The 20,673-nt window shown below is 35.5% G+C and overlaps 4 protein-coding genes and 1 pseudogene across 5 annotated transcripts; 2 read left to right on the forward strand and 3 right to left on the reverse strand.

The window, feature by feature from the left end:
- Positions 1–1,457: 1,457 nt before the first annotated feature.
- LOC103938307 (tetraspanin-3) lies at positions 1,458–5,768 on the forward strand. Its single transcript, XM_018645223.2, has 2 exons — positions 1,458–2,132; positions 5,200–5,768. Exons 1-2 carry the CDS (start codon positions 1,617–1,619, stop codon positions 5,542–5,544), a joined length of 861 nt encoding a protein of 286 aa, XP_018500739.2. The 5' UTR covers positions 1,458–1,616; the 3' UTR covers positions 5,545–5,768.
- A 146-nt stretch (positions 5,769–5,914) lies between these two features.
- Positions 5,915–7,768, reverse strand: LOC103938294 (tRNA-splicing endonuclease subunit Sen2-1-like). Its single transcript, XM_048588777.1, has 2 exons — positions 7,346–7,768; positions 5,915–6,849 (listed from the first exon to the last, which is right to left on the reverse strand). Exon 2 carries the CDS (start codon positions 6,841–6,843, stop codon positions 6,103–6,105), a length of 741 nt encoding a protein of 246 aa, XP_048444734.1. The 5' UTR covers positions 6,844–6,849; positions 7,346–7,768; the 3' UTR covers positions 5,915–6,102.
- Positions 7,769–8,024: 256 nt separating this feature from the next.
- LOC103938291 (F-box protein At1g30790-like) lies at positions 8,025–9,702 on the reverse strand. The gene is given in 2 exon segments (XM_009348298.2): positions 8,025–9,047; positions 9,050–9,702. Coding segments are annotated over 2 exon segments (1,212 nt in total). The 5' UTR covers positions 9,645–9,702; the 3' UTR covers positions 8,025–8,430.
- Positions 9,703–11,161: 1,459 nt separating this feature from the next.
- On the reverse strand, positions 11,162–12,953 carry LOC103938292 (putative F-box protein At5g62660). 2 transcript variants are annotated; one of them, XM_048588943.1, is made up of 2 exons: positions 12,738–12,953; positions 11,162–12,584 (listed from the first exon to the last, which is right to left on the reverse strand). In XM_048588943.1, the coding sequence occupies exon 2, from the start codon at positions 12,553–12,555 to the stop codon at positions 11,347–11,349; it is 1,209 nt and encodes a 402-aa protein (XP_048444900.1). In that variant the 5' UTR covers positions 12,556–12,584; positions 12,738–12,953; the 3' UTR covers positions 11,162–11,346. The 2 variants fall into 2 exon arrangements, with proteins under 2 accessions (XP_048444900.1, XP_009346574.1); XM_009348299.3 differs by having other exon boundaries at positions 11,162–12,588.
- A 4,776-nt stretch (positions 12,954–17,729) lies between these two features.
- LOC103938293 lies at positions 17,730–20,528 on the forward strand (annotated as a pseudogene).
- The last annotated feature ends 145 nt before the right edge of the window (positions 20,529–20,673 follow it).

Raw genomic sequence — 20,673 nt, forward strand, 5'->3', positions numbered from 1 at the left:
TGCAAAGAGTCGGTTTGCAATTCAAAAAATGCATAATAAAAATAGAGTTTTGACCAAAAGTTCACGGTATTGTTCACTTTAACGAAAAAACACATTTTCACACTAAAAAATAAAATCTAGTACTATTTACTTTACCCTTTATTTTATCATCATCGTTAAAATTCAAAGTTTTCAAATTTTTTTCATTAATTTCCCTTAATAAAAATCTAGAGATCAATACTTATGGAATGAACTTTTATCTCCATGAACAGAAACATGCCCAAAATATCTTCCAGGTTTATATGATTAATTACGTAAAATGTCATCCTTGTGTAATATATTGCAAATAAATATCTTCACACACAACTGGATCCAGTTAGGTCAAACAGTAGATCATATACTAAGCAAAACTAAACATAATAACAACCACTTCCACGACTATCACACGTTGGGTTTCCCATTTTGCCCCCAAACACCATCATTTTTGTGTTGTAATGAGTTCCACAGGTGTATACGAGTCCCAATCACGCACCGATATTGTTACACTTTAATCACTTATATTTGATACACTGAGTTGAATTGTGCTTTGTTGATGAAAGAAGAGCAGTAAGTATTGGACATTTGTCCATTTGTGATTTGAGTTCAGTGGCACTTACTGCTCTTCTTTCAACAGCGAAACATTGTTTTATTGAGTTAAAGGAGGTCCAATGAATTTTAGGTGAAGAGTTTTATCTTAAAGGATTTCGGTGCAATTAGTAGTGAAATATATATACTTTTATGACATGTTTAATAAGATGAATATGGAAGAGGATGAGAGGAAATAAGCACAGGATAAAAGGAAAGCCCAATAGTTATTTCATACCTTCATTTTTAGGTTTGCCATACTCAAAATCAATGAGAATCACATACATTTCCATTTCATTAACTGTTAATAAACACATAAATATGAACAATACATGTATTTGCAAATCTATTATCTTTAAGTAAAGATGCTTTTAAAATGTATTTGAAATCGACCATTGACCAAGAGCCAACAAAATCCTCTTTGGATTGTTTTGGTGAGGATCCTAGAGGTCTGTAGATCGTATCCGTTTATCGTATATCGTGTGATCAGTTTTTGTCAGGTTCTATTTGCATTTAATTTTAAATAAAAATATTTAAAATAATTTTTTACCATACGGATGAACGTATATAATTAACGGATCTTTAAAATCCTTACAAAAAGATTTGGTGAGGATCCGGATTCGACCAAGAGAAGAGAAACACATTTTTCTTTATTTACGTACTCTTATTTAACCATGTATGATGCTTTGTCTAAGTTCTTAATTTTATGAACAAAAAACGTGTGAAAACTCGAAAGAGTGAAAATCAGCTGCCATGAACACTTTGGGACAAATTCAAAACACAAGGGTAGTCAGGTCATTGCATCGAGAGAGTACGGATCACACTTCACCCCTTATAAAATAAGGACACCTGCATCTCACACTACTCATCAAAATCCGGACTTTAAGTATCTTCAAAGCAGAGCAGCAGCAGAAACAGAAGAAACCAAATCTCCAAACCTTCCAAAATACAAAACCCAGAAAGAAAAAAAGGCAGACAAAAAGAAAAACCCAGAAAAAAAGAGAGATTCCACAATGGTGAGGACCAGCAACCACTTGATTGGACTACTAAATTTCGTAACTTTCCTCCTCTCGATCCCCATACTGGGCGGAGGAATCTGGCTGAGCAGCCGCGCCAACAACACCGACTGCCTCAAGTTCCTCCAATGGCCGCTCATCGTCATAGGGGCCGCAATCATGGTGGTTTCTCTTGCTGGGTTCGCGGGTGCGTGCTACAGGAACACCTTCCTCATGTGGGTGTACCTGTTCGTCATGTTCTTCGTCATCGCCGCCCTCATCGGCTTCATCATCTTCGCCTACGCCGTCACTGACAAGGGCTCCGGGAGGTCGTTGACGAATAAGGCTTACAAGGACTACTACCTGCAGGACTATTCCGGCTGGCTGAAGGACCGCGTGGCGGATAATGGCTACTGGAGGAAGATTGCGTCTTGTGTGAGGGACTCAAAAACTTGTCAAAAGATTGGGAGGAGTGTGAATGGTGTGCCTGAGACTGCTGACATGTTTTACAGCAGAAGGCTCAACTCTATCCAGGTATGTGAATAATTAAATTCTTATTCACGTTTTCGCATCTGAATTTATTTAAAAAAAAAAAAAATTGTATGGGATTTAGAAACTTTATTTTTTGATAAGGGCCTTTATCACAGTAGTGAAAATATCTTGAGCTCTTGTATAACAACATAAGTTTAAATCTCGTGGGTAACTAATCTAACAAAATTTATTGAAAAAGAAAAAGAAAACTTTATTATTTGGTTTTGTTCATATTCGTTGGAGGTTTATTTATTTATTTACAAAAAAAAAGGATAATCTACATTAAATTTGTTTTTAAGGATAATTTCGGTTCTCATTCTTCATTTTTGTTTTCATTATTAATTTTTTTTTTTCAATTTTTTGTTCAAGATTCTTAGACTTTTGTCCATGTCATTATTTGAATATTAAATTATTTACATATTATAATATGTCAAATTTAAAGATAAATACTTTATTAATTATTTACAAATATTTTTCATATATAATTTATACTCATTTTTAAAATTTGCACCAATATTCTGTCTAGTTTTATTTTGTACCTATAATTTAAAATTTTAATATGTATCCATATTTTTTAATTTAATTTAATTTGTACCCATAATTTTTTTGGTAAATGTATTGACGTTAATTGCATGTATTTACTTTATGTTTTAAAATATATCAAATATTTTTTTTAATATAGGTTGATAATTACGTGGGTGCATTTTTTTGTGTGCTAGAAATAGGTGAAAAACAATTTTACTCGATTATTGATTTTTAAGTAATTATTATATTGTGCAAAAACTACTTGAATTGGTTTAAATTTCATAATTTGTGTGACATTAAATACACAAATACAGAAGTTTAATCCCTTGAAACTTCGATCAAACTATTTAAACAAACAATGTTTTATTTTAACAATGAGATTGATTAGAGATCAGAACTAAAATGATCCTTTATTTAAATTATGGAAAGGAGTTCGATTTGGGTCCAAAAGGGAGCAAATAAGCAACTTGATTAAGCCAAAGTTCGTAATAGTTGAAGTTTTAGTATTGAGCGAAGGATCAATTTCAGGGACACTTAGTCTCGAATTTTGACGGAGGAAAGTAGTTGAAATAAAAATAATTTAGGGTTCCACTTCATGGGACAAGATTATTTCACTTAGTGTTTAATGGTTTTTTATTCAAGTTAAAGTTGACATGATTAATTTGTGGGTTAGTGGTAGTAGATCTGGTTTTGGATTTTAATGGATTGATGAGATCCTTCAAATTTGCTAGGGAAGATACAATCTGACAAACCAGGGGTGGGGTTTGAGGTTAAGTCCACCTTTTAATTGGTTCTTGTATTGTACCAATAAGTTTGCCTTTTGTAAAAAAATCTTGCTCTAAATTTATCAGTTATTTCTTTAAACAAACAAAATTATTTACATTAAGAGCTTAAATTCATCAATTATTCATACGACACATTTTTTTTTTTATAACTTTTTAATTTTGACAAAAAAAAGGAATAACATTGTGTCTCCTAGCCCAAACCATCAATTAAATTTAAGGAAAATTAATGAAAAGGATAAAATGAATAGTACCAGATTTGACTTTTTAATGTAAAAATGTAATTCTTTGTTAAAATGAACAGTATCGCGGACTTTTCGTTAAAATTCTTTTAAATTTATAGGCTCATGTAAAAGTTAAAATAATATAAAATTCTTCATGTAAGTCCAAGTTAAAACATAATACTTTTAGTACTGTTATTTACAGTTTAAAATTTTCTTTGTATTCTTAAAAGTAAATGAACTTATTAGAAACATACTATAAGATTTTTAGACCGTCAATATCAATTCTAAGTTTTTCAACAATGATATAATGGCACAATGGACTGGGCGGGGAGCTTAACCGATAAAATCGCTAATTCCAATAATTGTGTCTGCATTTCATCAGTGGAAGTGATGTTAACAAGATACCACTTAAAGTTAAACCCCCCTGCGCATAAAAACAGAAAAGCCCACTTGTAGCCTTGTTACACTTTCTCTGAAGATACTTAATTAACACTCATTAAAAAATACAAAGTAATTTACCGATAACGGATATTCGAGAAAAATATCATTAAACAAAGAGCTAATTCGTAAAAACCCAACCGATCTAAAACTCGAGCCAACTCTTAGAAGTCAAGAGAGTCCTATAAAATGTTTTAAGAAGGAAGGTTCACATGTCATCTTTATGGTAACAGAATTTCTTTTTAGGTTAAACATCCTTTTCTCATATTTTGTCTGGTACTTGTTTTAGAGGTAGGAAATAATAATGGTACACCTTGGAACAAACTTGGATTTGACATAAAGTTTTCCCATATCTTTTTTGGGCGCACTTTCCGTTTTATTTTATTTTTATTTTTTTGTATATTTTTCTTTGTCCATTAAAAAATTAAGTCCACGCATTATTGGTGTAACCAAGAAAAAGTGTCTTTAACTTCTTGGTGGAAAAATGCAACGTTCCATATATTATGCAACAGGATCCTCACCGGTTCCTTTTGATGAGGATTCTGAAAATTTGTGAATCGTGTTTTTTTATTGTACATCGTGTAGTTATTTTTTATCAAGTGTTGTTTATGTTTAATTTTAAATAAAAATATTTAAAATAATTTCTGATCGTACGATGTACGATAAACGAACAAGATTGACGGATCACTGGAATCCTCGTAAAGAGGTTCCCGGTTCAGATATTATTGAGCATGTTCCATACCTCACATGTTGGAACGTCCAATTTTAAAATCACTAGAGAAGAAAGAAATAATTTCAAAGAACTATAACTTTATTTATGGCATCAACCAAAACTATAAGGACCGAAATCATTCTTTGGCCTATTTATATACCGTAAGTATGGTATATGGCATTACTTAAGGGTGATCTGTTTCACTTGCTCAAGTTAGAATCTGTAGCTATTAGGAAAACATAGCAAAATATGTAGGAAAAGTAATTGAAAATCACAGAAAAAGGAAACGTTTCTTTCGTAAGGACGGTATATGTGTGTGCGTGCGAGCGAGCGTGTATTTGTATTGATATGATGACTGAAGTACCATTTCCCCCTCATTTGTTCTACAGTCTGGCTGCTGCAAGCCCCCTACAGAATGTGGATATAGCTATGTGAACGAGACCGTCTGGACCACCGGAGCAGGTTTTTCCGGGACCAGTAAGGACTGCACACTGTGGAGCAATGACCAACAGCAACTCTGCTATTCCTGCAATTCTTGCAGAGCCGGTCTCTTGGCCAGCATCAGGAAGAGCTGGAGGAAGGTCTCTGTGGTCAACATTGTTGTGTTGATCATCCTAGTTATCTTCTATGTGATCGGTTGTGCAGCATTCCGCAACAACCGCCGGATTGACAACGACGAACCCTATGGCGAGGCTCGGATGACAAAATCACACCCAAGTGCTTTCCAACTCTAATTTTAGTGGTAGAGAATTTAATACGTGAAAAAACTATGTGAAAAATCTATGTTAAGTTTTTCGGGGTTGCACTTATAGGACTTACTTGTCTTAGTCAAGTGAGCATTATGAATTTGGTTTGAATTTCGATAATTTGGCTGTATATGTGAATTATTGGTACTCTATAGCCTTGTAGACTCTATTGACCATCTGCTGGAGAGGAAAAAGGATGCCAATTTGCTTGATTTTTCTTCGGCATCTGTTTACACTAACTGCAATCACGACGTGGAAAGCGGTAGTGTAGGTGCTTGATGTGGTGGCGTTGTGTTGTGTTGGGGTGTGATGTACCTCGACGATGTGCAAAAGTGTCCACACTTTGTACATATACGTCTGAAGGAAAACGTAGTTTGCATTACTCTTTTTATGTAAGTTGCACAGATGACATTGAAATGCAGAAAATCAACTCTAAATTGAATTCCCCAGATGTGAAACACATTCATTTAACTTGCAACATGAACATGGAAATTGTAAAATTAGAAAAACGATTATATTCGACCACTGACCTCGTTCCATTTTCGACTACTCTCTTGCTTGTGATTTCACATCATCTGATGTATCTTCCTCGCGGCTTTGTTCCGGACTCCATCTTGTAACTGTGCGCTCGTCAACCGTGTAGTTTGCCAAACATGACGGAGAATCATCATCGTCACCATTTTTACTAATAGTCAGAACTAGCAATGTCTTTACAACACCTAAACAAAGCCTTAAGGTGCAATGAACATCAGACCACACCTTCAATCGCCCATTTGCTTCAGCATCTCCTTCTGATGACACAAGCACAGCATATTCAGAATGGACCAAACTCGGATGGTGACGGTAAGCAACAAAGTCCGCACCATATTGAAGTCCGGGTCTCACAACCCAATTTTTGGTTCGAAGGTGAGAATACGCCTTGTAAAATACAGGAAATCCAGCTTTTTTGGACTTCATGCACTGCCAAAGCTCTTGATCGTCCTTCAGGCGTTTATCTTCGCCTGCTATCCTGAGGCACTTTAAAGAATAGCACAGGAAAAATGCCTCTTCCATGCCCAACTGAAACCACTGCCTATCCTTATCGGCATTAACAATCGGGTGGCCAAAGTAGGCACGACCAAAGAGAAGGGCTTGTTCTTCTTCTGCAGCAAGAAGTACGCTGCTCCCGCATAAGATTCCTCGGGCATCTGATTGGATAAGAGAAGACTGAAGCTTCAATACTATCTTTGACATTGGATCTGCAAGTGCTTTAGCTTCCGCACCTTTTCCTTTCCATCTAGGCCCCATTCGATCCTACAACAAGATCAAACACAATACAACAAACAAATTATCGCCCTGAAATTCAGCTTACAAGCATTGCTCCATGCACCCAACAATCAACTTATCGCCCCGAAAACCAACTTATTGCTGCTGCCAGCATTGGAAATCTCTGTTCTTAATTTGCTATAATCAAAAAATAAAAAAAATTCAAAACACAAACTGATTCAAAATTAGCGATACTCTACATTAATGATTAATCTACGCTAAACGGAAGGGGAAGGATTTGAATACGCTGAAGAGGAAGGTCCTAACCAACAATCCACCACTTAGCAAAGTTACAAATTTTAATTGATTCAAAGAGTATTAGAAACCCACTATTTAAGTTAGAGGTGTTAGGTTGAATTCTCGTTAAATACGAATTTGAACCAAATGATTGCTAACCCATATTGTAAGGCACTGAGGCTTAACCTACTCTTTCACCCATAATATCTTTTGTTAAAACATAAAAATGAAAATTCGGGAAGCAAACCTTTTCGTAGACGAAGAAGAAGCTCTCTTGTGGATGTGATTGTTCAAATAATCACACACTTGGGAAGTTTGTCCTCGAGCTTCTGCACTACGCTCCTTCAAAGTTTTATGCGGCGCCGTTTTGCTAATCGGCTTTCCTTGTACAGAATTGAGAATCTGCAACACAAGTAGAAGGGAGGACTGTTACCCAATTCGCGCAAACCCTTGGAGATTTCCGATTTGGTCGATTAATCCTATTCGTGAATCGTCTGCGACCCAATTTGCTAAAACCTTGGAGTTGGAGAGATGGTGGATGTTTGGCCGGGGCTGCTCGCGGTGGCGCCAAAATTGCAGCGGCTCGGGGGAGGAGACCTATTTTCTCACGGAGGAAGACCTATTTTTGTTTTAAATTTTCATTTCTGTAATTTCACGAAACGGTGAGTTTTACGTGAGAGTCTCGTTTCTACTTTTTATACACGTTCATTAATTTTTTGTATTTAATATTTTTTATTTTATCTGAATTGATGATTGAAAATTAAAAAAAAAAACAAATAAAAAATAAAAATAAATGCGTTAATAGCATTACTTTTTTTCATTATTTTCGAAGGAGCCAATTTTGGTGAGATTATTGATTCAAAATTTATATTTCTTGTAAGAATTTTTTTTCTACAATTAACATTCTAAAACGAATTTTGGCAGGAAACGGCATACCCAGTGGGTGTTACCCACCACTTTGCCTACCTAGTAACTAGCGAACTTATGAGTAGGCTTGTGATACTAATATATTGAAATCGTGTAAGAATCACGTTAATAATAGGCGGTAAAATTTGAGTATGATACTAATTTATTAAAATTATGAGTGCAATATATTAAAATATGCGTGATAAACATATTGAATACATCCTAGTGTAGTATAAGGTTATAAGTATCAAACTCAACTGTCTGATTCTTATATGTAGATATTACACTCACTCAAACTAATGGAAGACATAACAAAAACCACATGGTTAAGCTTTACAAAACTTAAAAAAAACGTAAAAAAAGAAAAAAATGATAAATTTCTCCAAAAAAAAAAAGAAAAAAAATCGAGTTGGATAATTGAAAGCTTCAAGTTTCGATCCGAACCGTTGAACTAAAACTTGATGAACAAATAGGCCATTTCATAATGCTATCTTCAAAGCGAGCAAGTAAAGTCAATCGAGTATCATACTGGAATCCCCATTCGGAGGGCAAAACAATTTCACTTTCCCTAAAACTTTTACTCTTCATATTGTAGAGATGCAGTCTCACATGATTCGGGTGTTGTCTGCTTAACTTCGAAGATTGGAGGACGAGCTCACCTGTGTGAATGGAACAGAAAGGGACGGGGTAACCTAATTCATTCCAAACAAAGGGAAATCTGAAAGTCTCCTTAATCCACACTTGATTTTCGTAGTCCCTCAAAATCCATAACCCCATCGTATTTTGTTGTGCCAACTGCTCGTCGCCAATTAGCGCCAAACATCCAAACACTTCAACTATATTCCCATGTGCAAAGTTAAATTTATGTATAGCGCAATTATAATCACGAGGAAGTGGGATTGTTCTGAATTTCTCGTCTCCAATGTCGAAAACCACTAGGATATTTTGTGTGTCATGCATCCAATGTATGGCGCCATTGACACTCACATTTCTCCTATGAAACGGGCACTTGAAAGGATCAAAAGGTAGGTCATTAAGGTCCGTATGCACCTCCATAAACTTGTGCCTAATTTGAATATCTTGAACATAAAAGTCATACCCCTTGTCATAGAATCACGAGGCTGAAACCTTTGTACTTGGAGAACTTTATACTCATTTGTAAGAGGACTAAACCCCAAGTGATGTGGAGAATGGGCACTACGGCAGCACCTGGGAAATGCATGTGGAAGAACAATAAACTCCCGTGTTGAGGGATTGAACATGCGAAGAAGATTATCACGATTGGCTTGATTGTGATGGGGGAACATGGCTTGATTGTAGAGACGTTCATTGAAGGACAATGTTGGAAGGTTTAGAAGGTGCGTGGCAGCTGTTGGAATTCCTTCTTGGTTGATTTGCACAGACAGGAAGTGTTGTTGCCTTGTGGATTTGTCCCAAGTAGTGAGGAGGAGGTGATTGAGCTTGTTACGGTGGAAGGTTTGATGGGCGTCGACAAAGGAAGGGCTGCGGACGAGAGAGGACCAAGACTTGCCTACGCATCTGAATCGCATGAGGGACTTGGACGGCAGCCTTGGTAGTATCTGAGAGCATATAATTTCGCTTGGGAGCTCGGAGCCAGCTGATTCCATGTCTTGATCCATACTCTAGATTTCCTTCTTTAAGGGGTAAGTTACCTTACAAGTAATGAGTCACAACTAGTTTTGTAGTGGCCGATGGAGAAATTGGGAAATCTAAAGTTCATATTTTGTATCCGAATAATTGACAAGTTCTAAGTTTGAACGTATTTCTATATGTGTATGCTAACTATGCAGTTTATTTGTCTCACTTTACAAGGTTCAAATCCTTTAACAACTCCGTTGAAATTCGTGTAGAGCATGAAAGAGACCTTTTTTTTTAATTTTTCTGAAATGTATGTCAATTGAGATTTTTATAAACACCTAAACCCAAATAAAATTACAAAGAACATTACATGGCCGACTTTTTAGTCAAAGTAGTCCTTGATTAGCACAACTCCTCAATTGACACAATACAAAGCTAATAAGGATTACCAGCGTAAGTCCTTAAAGAACAAGTTCTGCAGTCCACCAGAATTTGAGAGAAATCCAAAGGTTTTGTTTGATTAATATTGATGAAAGTTGAGTTTACATTGGAAGTCAACGCTTCTAAAGACATAAAATCAGAGCTCAAGAGTCTTTGGATCAAACAATGACAATAATCGGATGTGAAATGAAAAGTCCAATTTTTATTAACATAATTTAAAATGCGGCTGGAAGCCTAAACATCCTCAAATGGCTAAAATCCCCTGTACATATAAAAAAAATTGTGTGTTTGAACCGGCGCGTCGTTCTCTTTCCAGGAATGTATCACGAACTCAAATCGAAGCTCAGACGCTAAACTTGAAAATTCCCGCTGAATCTCTTTGTCTTCTTCACTCCATTTCATCTTCAATCAATTCGGCTCAGTGGCGAAGCCACTTGAGGACAAGGAGAGGCCCATGCCTATCCTAAAGTTTCTTCACCTTGTAGCTTTTGTTTGTGTGCTTTTGGTTGGATACTCTGCATTTTTCGACTTGTGTGCTTTTACTCTTAGCTAGCTTTATTATGTTTTCTAATCGACAAGAAAATGTGTTTTACAATAGTATTGTTGTGAAACCAAAGCCTTATATCAACTAGCATTCTTCAATTAGTTCACTATTTTGCATGATAGATTAATGTCTTAAAGTGAAACCACGCATACTTAGAAAAGAGGAAGACTTTATATTGAGAGACAATTTTCATAGCTAGTTTTGTAGTGGCCGATGAAGTATGGGAATTATTGGGAAATCCAAAGTTCATAGTTTATATCTGAAGAATAGACAAGTTCTAAGTTTGAATGCATTTCTATATGCGCATGCTGACCATGCAGTTTAGCTGCTTTGGTGAACTCGCTTGAAAACTCCAAAAAAATACAAAAATAACTTATTTTAAAATTCAAAAAATGAAAGTAATATTAATTGCAGGTTCATGACCTTCCACTAGGTTACTATTTCTCACACTTTTTCCGATTCAAAGTTTGAACATTTGACTATGCAGTTTATACGTCTCACTTTACAAGGTTCAAATTCGTTAATAATTCTGTCAAAATTCGTGTAGCATGAAAAAGATCTACTTTTTTTTTTCTTCTGAAATATATGTCACTTGAGATTTTTGTAACAACCAACCCAAATAAAATTACAGAGAACATTACATGGCCATATCAAGACCAATCAAAATTACAAGGTTCGATAAGATTAAACAGCAGGCAAAACAGAATACATACCAATGTATGGCATTTGATTCAGACGATCCAATAGGCCATCGCATCTCATTGTAAGGGCACAATGTTATCATCATAACTCACAACTAACTTCAATCGAGCATCGTTAAGAAATGTCCAGGGCAGGCCAATTTCACTTCCCCTAAAGCTTTTACTCTCCATATTGTACACATGCACTCTCACATGGTCCGGCGGTTCATGCACATGTAATTCTGTAGATTGGAGGAGGAGCTCACCATTGTGAATGGTACGCAATGGAACGGGGCATCCTAACGCCCTCCAACGAAGGGGAAACGTGATAGCCTCCCTAATCCACACTTGATTTTCGTAGTCCTTCAAAATCCATAACGCCATCATATTCTGTGATCTCACCAATGTCTTGTCACCAATTAGAGCCAAACATCCGCCCACCTCAACCACATTTCTCATTGATTCTCCCATGGGGTAACCAATACGATGTATAAAACAGACATAATCTTGAGGAAGTGGGATCACTCTGAATTTCTCGTCTCCAATGTCAAAAACCACTACAACCTTTTCTTTCAAATGCATCCAATGCATGGCCCCACTGATGCACACACTTTGCACTTCAAACGGACACTGGAGAGGTTCAAAGGGGAGATCGTTACGGTCTACCTCTAGGCGCCTCCATAAACTAGTACCTAATTTTAAAATCTTGAACATGAAGGTCATATCCGTTGGAATTGAATGGTGAGGCCGGAAAGTTTGCACTTGAAGAACCTTATACTCATTTGTAAGAGGACTATATCCAAAGTGATAGGTAACGTGGGATGTACAGTACGTAGGTGAAGCATGTGGTAGAATAATAGACTCTCGGGTGCAAGGGTTGAATATGAAATTGGGAGGATCAAGATATGCTAGGGTATGATGACGAGATGAGGTGTTTGAAAGGTAAAGGCAGACCAAGCCATTGGTGCTTTGCGCATTGTAGAGACGATGATCACTGGCCATTGGAAGGTTTAGAAGGTGGATGGCGGGTGTTGGAGTTCCGTCTTGGTTGATTTGTGCAGAGAGGAAGTGTTGTTGCCTTGTGGCTTTGTTCCAAGTGGTGAGGAGGAGGTGAGTGAGCTTGTTCCGGTGGAAGCTTTGATGAGCATCGACAAAGGAAGGGTTGCGGACGAGAGAGGACCAAGACTTGCATACGCATTTGAAGCGCATCAGGGATTTGGACGGTACCCTTGGGAGTATCTGACAGCATATAATTTCGTTTGGGAGGTCGGAGCCAGCTGATTCCATGTTTCTCTTCTACTTTCTTGGGCGATATCCTTACTAGTCACAAATAATTTTATACAGGTAGAATGTGAATGGAAGAACTTAAGTTCATAGCATAATTGCCGGATTCAGTCAAATTCAAATTAGACAAAAATTGAAGAAACAACTGAAAAACGCTCTTGGCTAATCTACAGCGAGAGACTTACAAGTACGATCATCTCTTCAAGAACAGAAGTGAATTGCTCGTCCCCTTTGAGAAGAGCTTAACACTGGGGAGGTTCCAATTTTGAGCTGGCCTTGCTTTCGGGACTTTGATTATCTGACATGATTGAGATGAGGGAGAAAGAGGAGGGAAAGTGAGAGTGAAGTTCGTCCTTGTGTTCGTCGGCGAAGGAGAAGAAAGGAGAGGTGGGGGAGAGTCGGAGAGGAGAAGAAAATAATGATTAACAAGGGAAGGGAAAGGTTAATAAGAAAATTCATTATTTTATTAGTAAGAATATTTTAATAAGAGAGCTATTAGATTCACCACATTGTCTTATTTTCCATCCACGTTATAATCCCACCCACCTTAAAAAGTTAAAAAATTAAAATGCTATTTTCCCACCGACTATTAATCTCAAAATAACCATTAATATTGTTGATCCTCAAACTACCAAGCATACGTGGCGCGCAGGTCGAGTAATTAATAATCTAACTACGTCATTCGATTGTGTGCGGGGTGTACCAACTCTTCGGCCGAGCTCGGCCGAGAGTAAAATGTGTTGATGTCGTGTTGGGTGCGCTGCTAACTTCTTGATCTTGCGACTGTGACTGAGGAAGGAACACGTTTTGGCATTCGGGTTCTAGAGCCTAAAGACAAGGCTGCTAGTTTTGCGAAGTTTAATATCAAATTTGGATTTCAATGTGCCGAATGTAGTAACCTGTAACACCTCACTTCGCCGAGAAGGCTAATGAGATGATCTCTGCCAATAAGGATTTGAAAATCCTTCTCGACTGAGACTTGGATAAATAACTAGTCGGCTGAAAAGCAGTGCTGTTTATCTAAACTGAAGGTGTTCCTTGATCAGCTGATTCTACGGCTCCAGTACTGTTTATCCAAACTAAAGATGTCACAGGTTGCCTTCACAGTGCTGTTTATCCAAACTAAAGATGAGCCGACGAAAAAGGAAAATAAAAATCTCAAGGTTGTTGAGAGGTTTCGCGTTGAGCGAGAGTTTGTGCATGGCAATTTGTATATTAAATTAAAGGGCTCTTCTTGTTGCCGCTACCTCTGTATTTATAGGTTTCAATTCTTGCTTGGCACGACCCAGACGATAAGCAGAGCATTTCAATTACACCCAAAGACTTCGTAATGGAATATTCTGAGAAGTAGAATGATGACCACATGCGAATCTAGACGACAAATAGGGACTCTGTATGCTAACCCTATTTTATTCCAACTTTGACTTATTTTTATCCCATCAGAACTTATTTCATCATAGCCTAGCCTACCTAGGCTTCTTTCCTCACCATCATAGCCTAGCCAAAAAGTAATCATTATCCTCCGTCATAATTAAACGCCTCATGCATGCATCCTGATCAAATGAATTTCAAATTCATTTTTAGCTTTCAAGTGTCGTCAGACATTCCAAATCAAATCGAATTGTACTACTTGTTTGGGATATAATTCTCATTCTATTTATCTGGTTTAAGAAGATGTAGATATTAAAAAAATAATTATTATGATAAAACCATAATATTATCTTTTAACAATAATAAAAGTATCTTCTTCCATCTGACGGTTAGGAGCTATGCCTACTTAACGGCCTTGATTGCATGGGCCGATGATGTAATTTTGGATCCAAACAAATATATAGATACATATGGAATTATAAAATTGTCTCTTAAAAAATTTAAACAAATAAAAAGGTTTGCAAATTCAAATGGAAACGACAGAGATATCCAAATTCAAAAGAATTCGACAACCCAAATTCAAAAATACAATGGACAAATTTAAATGACCCACATACAAATTATTCTTCTACCTTTTGAATGGAAACATAATCTTCTACCTCTTTCGTAGAAACGTCATTTTCCACCTCTTCAATGAAAAAGTCATCTTCTAAGTCCATTGATATTTTTTATGAGTAAATATCAGATTACTACCTTCATGTTTTATGGTTTTCAACATTTAGTACATCAAGTTTTTTCGTCCCAGAGTCATACGTAAAGTGTAAATTTTAGGACAATCTTATACATCTGTTAGTCAAATTGTTAAGTCTTTCGTTAACTGATGACGTAGCGCTTACGTGAACAATGCTTGGACGCCACGTGTCAATAAGAATCCCATGTGGATATTAAAAATTACAAAATTACAAAAAACAAAAACAAAAGGTTGTTCTTCCTCAACCTCGATCGTCCCTCCCTTCTCGACTTCCACCCATATGTGCAAATCTAACCCTCTCCCCCCCTCAACCCCCAACCCACTCAATTTAAAAAAAAAAAAAAAAAAAAAAAAGTTCCTCTGCAACTCATACCTTCCCCCAACCCCCTCCCTCCCTTCTTTCCTTTGTAACTCATACGCACCGAGAGAAGCGGGGAGATAAAACAACGAATCATCTCAAAAAATGATCTTCCATCCTTTGATCCTATGAAATTAACCGCCGCCGATGCTTCTGAAATCAGTTTCGGTTGAAAGCAAATACAGGAAAAGTCTGAGAGAAGGAGAAAAGGAGCCAAGTTTATAAACCTAATCCGAATCCCATCTCTCGCAACCATTTTCAATTTCTTTTCCTTTTCTCAGCTGTAATTTTCAAAATCCCTCAATTAATATTTAGAAGAATTTTTGGGGCTGACCTAAAAACCTTTAAGATTTAGGTTTCAAAGAGTCCATGGTTTCTCAGAAGGGCCAAAACAGAGTCTTCATTTTGTTAGAAACAATCAAATGTTAAGTATATATATTATACAACAATTGCACAGTTTATTTCGAATAATAATTTCACAAGGAAACAATATATATATATATATCTATATATCTCACAATATAAACAATTACAAAACTGAATTAATGAATCACAAAACACTGACTTGGTTAGGAAGATAGAGGCTTGCAGTAGCAATCTCCTAAGACAGAAATACGCCCCTACACCAGTGCAGTAGTTCAAATGGACGTCTATCTTGCAGGATACAACTATCTAATCCAAGTTCTTGCACTCGAACTTGGATTCTTGGCGAATTGATTGTGTGGTTCTCAGCGAAATATGGAGGAATGAATCTGGAAAAATTGATTCTTGTTTCTGATTTTATTGCCCTATATATAATGGCATGATGTGAACTTATCCAACCATTCATGCTTATCAGTTTTTTAAAAAGAAAACCGAATGCAACTGTTAAAAACTGAACGTAACTGTTCAGACAGTTTTATCCTTTCGGAAAAAACTGAATCCAAAAAATCAAAAACGTAACTTGTGTCTTTCGTCCATCCGAGCCCAAGAGCCCCAAGGCCCAAGGTCCATCTTTGACATTTAATATATACACCCAAACTCTCCAATTCTAAGGCCCAAGGTCCATGGCTTTGGCCCAAATCAATTCAAACTATAAGTGAGTCCATTTACTTATAAAGGTGATGTTCAAGGAGTGTTTGGGCGATGTGGGACTCCAAGCCCCACATAAAACACAGTTCCAACACATTTTCTGGAGATCGCAACTTGAAGATCTTGGATGCCGAGATTGCACCTTCTGAGGACAACCCACATGAGTTTATGAGGTAATTGACTGTGAAATGGTGTTAGGTTTCTGAGATTTTTGATGTGAAGGGTCTGTAAAGCAACTGATTTCGAAGAGAAAGGGAGGGGGTTGAGAGAGGTAGAAGACGGATGGTTTTTGGGTTGACCCGCACCAGATCGGCGGCGAGTTCGGGGTTCCGACTCAGTAACTCTTTGGCAAAGCAGAGTGGCCCAAAAGCTGTGAAGTGGAGATGGTGTGCCGAGGAGGAGAGAGAGGAGGGTTAAAGAAGGGAGGGAGAACAAGAAGATGTTCGAAGGAGAAGAGCAGTTTTTTTTTTTATTTTTTTTATTTGTTGTCGTTGTAATTTTGTAATTAAAAAAAAAATTTAATATATAATATATAATATTTTTAATATCCACTTGGGACCCTTATTGACATGTGGGCGCCATGTCATTAGTTAACAGAAGACCAACGGATGTGTGAAACTGTCCCAAAATTTACATTTTAGATATGACTCTAGGACGAAAAAAACTTGATGTACTAAATGTTGAAAACCTCGAAACATGAGGGTAGTAAACTGATATTTACCTTTTTTTTTTAATTTTCTTTGAATGTAAGGAGATGAAAATATAAGTTAGGGTTTAACGTAAACAAATCTTCTCCCACGCCCAACTTTTTTTTATTTTTAATCTTTTAAATTAAGCAAAACAAGATAATTAATGTCCTTATCAGTCTTTTTGCATACTGACATTTGTAATTAAAATTTTTATTAAAAAATGGGTAAGAAGATAAGACATTGGAATAAGAATAATATCGTTCTTAATCATAATTTATACCATTTGACTAAACCCAACTACCTAATATTTTAATTAACAAAAAATAAAGTAAAATTTGATTCACTTTATTACTAAACAATTTTAGCACCGAAGATTTAGTGGATGCAAAAAATACAAGATCAATTTTAAGTTATTTGTTTCTTAAAATACTAATATGTCTGAAGGACATTGGAGGTTATTGAATTGTTTGTATGTGGCAAATTTTGATTTTTAAACTTTAAAATTATACCACAGTAAACTGGGGTTTTTTTTTCAAAGAGGATGAGAATTTCAAACTTGCGCAAGAGTATTTTCCTCCAAATAATCCAAAAGTAAACAAAAAGTAGAGCTTACTTTTTGCACTTTTATATTTATGTTCAATTACAACCTCTTTCAATATATAAATATATTGATTCCATATATTTATTTGTCGCCTTATTTTAATATTCATTAAATGATCTGTTAATTCAATTATTAAATGATGACATAATAAATATGAAATTCACATTTTTAATGACGTAGCACACAAACCTAACCGCTTAATTAGAAATCAAAATTTGATTCTATCATTATATTGGTAGTAGAAGCCGCACCCTAATTAAATACAATAACATTCAACAGCTGACGTCATATGATACCTCATTACCCAGCTTCACTTTCCCTATTTATACCCTCACTTTGTGCTTCAAGCAAGCCCCGCCCCACCTCACCTCAGCTCAGGTTAGCTCTCTCTCTCTCTGTCTCTCTCTCTCTCAGCATATACCAAGTCCAAACCAAAGCTTCAAGCTTGAGCTGCAATGGAGTGCAGTACTGAAACAATGAACACAAATTACACAACCACTTCATCAACTATGTCTCAATCTCCTCCTTCATCTTCACCATCGTCTCCGCCAACCCCAACTCCCACTCCAAGTCCACCAGTTGTTATAAGACCTTGTGCTGCATGCAAGATCTTGAGGAGAAGATGTGCAGAGAAGTGCGTTTTGGCCCCTTACTTTCCTCCCTCTGAGCCAGTCAAGTTTACTATAGCTCATCGTGTCTTTGGGGCAAACAATATCATCAAGTTCTTGCAGGTACTTTTCTTCATCATGTTCAAAAACAAGAGCACCGGTCAAAGTAGGTCTAAGACCTTGGGATTTGAAATATTTTCAAAATACGGAAGAGGTCAAACGATCGTTTTACTATTAGACTGTAAATTTAGAGGTAAAATTATGATGAAATTAGGTTCTCGTCCTTCCTTTTACTACTTCATTAATTAAAATTCTATTCATTTTTAATTTTTGATCAAGGTCTTTAGGTATTAATAACATTATTAATTATTTCAATAATAAAATATTTTTTTATTTCTAAATATATTTATTTAATGTTAAAAATATTACAATTAGTCTATTTACATTTATGACTAAATTTTTTATCTTATATTTTTAGTTTTAGTTTGTACCCATTTTTAATTGTAATTCTTTTTTAATTTGTACTCATTTTCTATTCAATTTTAATTTGTACCCATATTTAATTTCTTTTTGTGCCCATATTTTTTAAAGTTTATTTATATTTGTACTCATGTATTTTTTTTATTTGTACTTTTTATTTTTGCTAAATGTACCCATGCTAATTATATGTACCCATTCATGTAAAACTTTTTAATATTAAAATGTACTCATTCTTAAATATACCAATTTGTTATATGTAAAATGTACAATTTTTTTTATATAAAATATATTCAAATTTTTTCTAATCCATTTTTAAACTTATATGGGTACATTCTTTTTTCTTTGATTTTAAAATGTATCAATGTCAAGTTTAATCGAAGAAATTTACTAATGTTATTAAGCCCAATATCTTTTTTTTTTTTTTTTTTTTTTTGTGATTTTGAAGAATGTACCCATGTTTTGATACAATTAATTTCTTGGTTAATTTTGATGAATGTACCCATGTTTACACACACACATACACACACACACACACAATAGTATATTTATATTTTAATATTTTTAATCCCACAAACTATGGTTTTTTTAATTTAAAATCTCATTTATATAAATAACTAAGATTTCTAATTTTTAATTTAAAAAATATAGCAATGTACATAGAAATAAATTATCATATTAATTTTATGGACCTTGATAAAAAATTAAAAACCAACAAGGTTTAAATAAAAAAATATTCATAACTAAAGACCGTATCCAAAGTCTCCCTAAAATTATTCTTATTTAGGTGTGTAATTTATATTTACAATCTGAGAACATAAACATATTCTATGTACATTTTTCATGAAATACTATTATGTTAGTTTGCATCCATATTTGAAAAGTCTTGGGGTTGTTCACACACATACGTAGACACTAGAAATAAATACGCAGACGTACCAAATCTTTAGGCCTAATAGTGCTTTATCAGGGAAATCAACTACTCTGACTAAATTATTCTGATAGCAACCTAACAAGGAAGAAAAAACTGCCAAAAGTGAGAATTTCACAATTAACAACAAATCAATATTCTATATCTCGCTATTCTTTTAACGTTTTGAGGTGTAGGAAATCTTTAGCATATGACAACTAAATCCAAGAGGTTGTGTTTTTAATTATGAGAGCAGTCGGATAGTATACGTGATCCAGCTGCTCTTATACAAGTTTTTCTTTATGAGGTGGATCATGTATTGTCCCACATTATCATGAATCTCACCTCATAAAAGAGAGTTGAGAAAAAAGTTTTTTATTTATTAAATTTGTGGATACCCCATTTTTAATTGTAAACATATGTATAAACTAAAAGGAGCATGCAATTTTTTTAACAGGAACTTCCAGAATCTCAAAGAGCCGATGCAGTGAGCAGCATGCTTTATGAGGCAAGTGCAAGAATTAGAGACCCAGTTTATGGGTGTGCTGGAGCAATCTGCCACCTGCAGAAGCAAGTGAATGAGCTGCAGGCACAACTGGCCAAGGCACAGGCTGAGCTTGTCAACATGCAACGCCAGCAAGCCAACCATGTGGCTCTGATCCCCTCCACAATCACTTGATCACAACTTCTTCGCCACCAATCCCCACGGGGGCAGCCAGACCAACTTAGGCTTCCTTGATGATTCCACCACTCTAGGCTCATTATGGGAACCACTTTGGACATGAATATTTAGAGAAAAAAAAAAAATATTAATAATTATATATCCATAGCAACAAAAAAAAAAAAAAAAAAAAGTGTTTCTATGAATCTAATGAAATTCTCCCAAATTCTTCCAAGGAGAAGTTGAAGGATAGTAATAATTAATTAGTTGGGTAAAAAACTTTATAATATTTTGTTGTTTTTTGAACAAAAAAAAAAAAAAAAAAATTTGTGTGAGGTCATTGTTGTTGTAGCTGCTGATCATGCCCTTCACACACTCGTTTCTTGCAATGTAAATTCTCACTATACCTTTTATCGGGGAAAAAAAACTTCAGTCGAGCATCATAATTAATAATTTTTGTCAAAAGAATTGACAAGCTCTAAGTTTACATTCATCTCTATATGCCAATTATGCAGCTATTTAAGCTGCTTTGGTTAACTTGCTTGAAAAGTCCTAAAAATACCAGAAAAGCCTAAGTTCTCCAGCCAAATTGCAAAACTATGCGTGCACAAATGCATAAGACGT

Source organism: the organism of the source record quoted next, unplaced genomic scaffold, assembly GCF_019419815.1.
Source record: "Pyrus x bretschneideri cultivar Hongxiangsu unplaced genomic scaffold, Pyrus_bretschneideri_v1 Contig29, whole genome shotgun sequence".
NCBI classification, from domain to species: domain Eukaryota; kingdom Viridiplantae; phylum Streptophyta; class Magnoliopsida; order Rosales; family Rosaceae; genus Pyrus; species Pyrus x bretschneideri.

Coding starts and splice junctions, on each gene's coding strand:
- LOC103938307 (XM_018645223.2), top strand. CDS start 1,617: ATGGTGAGGACCAGCAACCACTTGATTGGACTACTAAATTTCGTAACT. Junction 2,133..5,199: donor GAAGGCTCAACTCTATCCAG/GTATGTGAATAA, acceptor TTTGTTCTACAG/TCTGGCTGCTGCAAGCCCCC.
- LOC103938294 (XM_048588777.1), bottom strand. CDS start 6,843: ATGGGGCCTAGATGGAAAGGAAAAGGTGCGGAAGCTAAAGCACTTGCA.
- LOC103938292 (XM_048588943.1), bottom strand. CDS start 12,555: ATGGAATCAGCTGGCTCCGACCTCCCAAACGAAATTATATGCTGTCAG.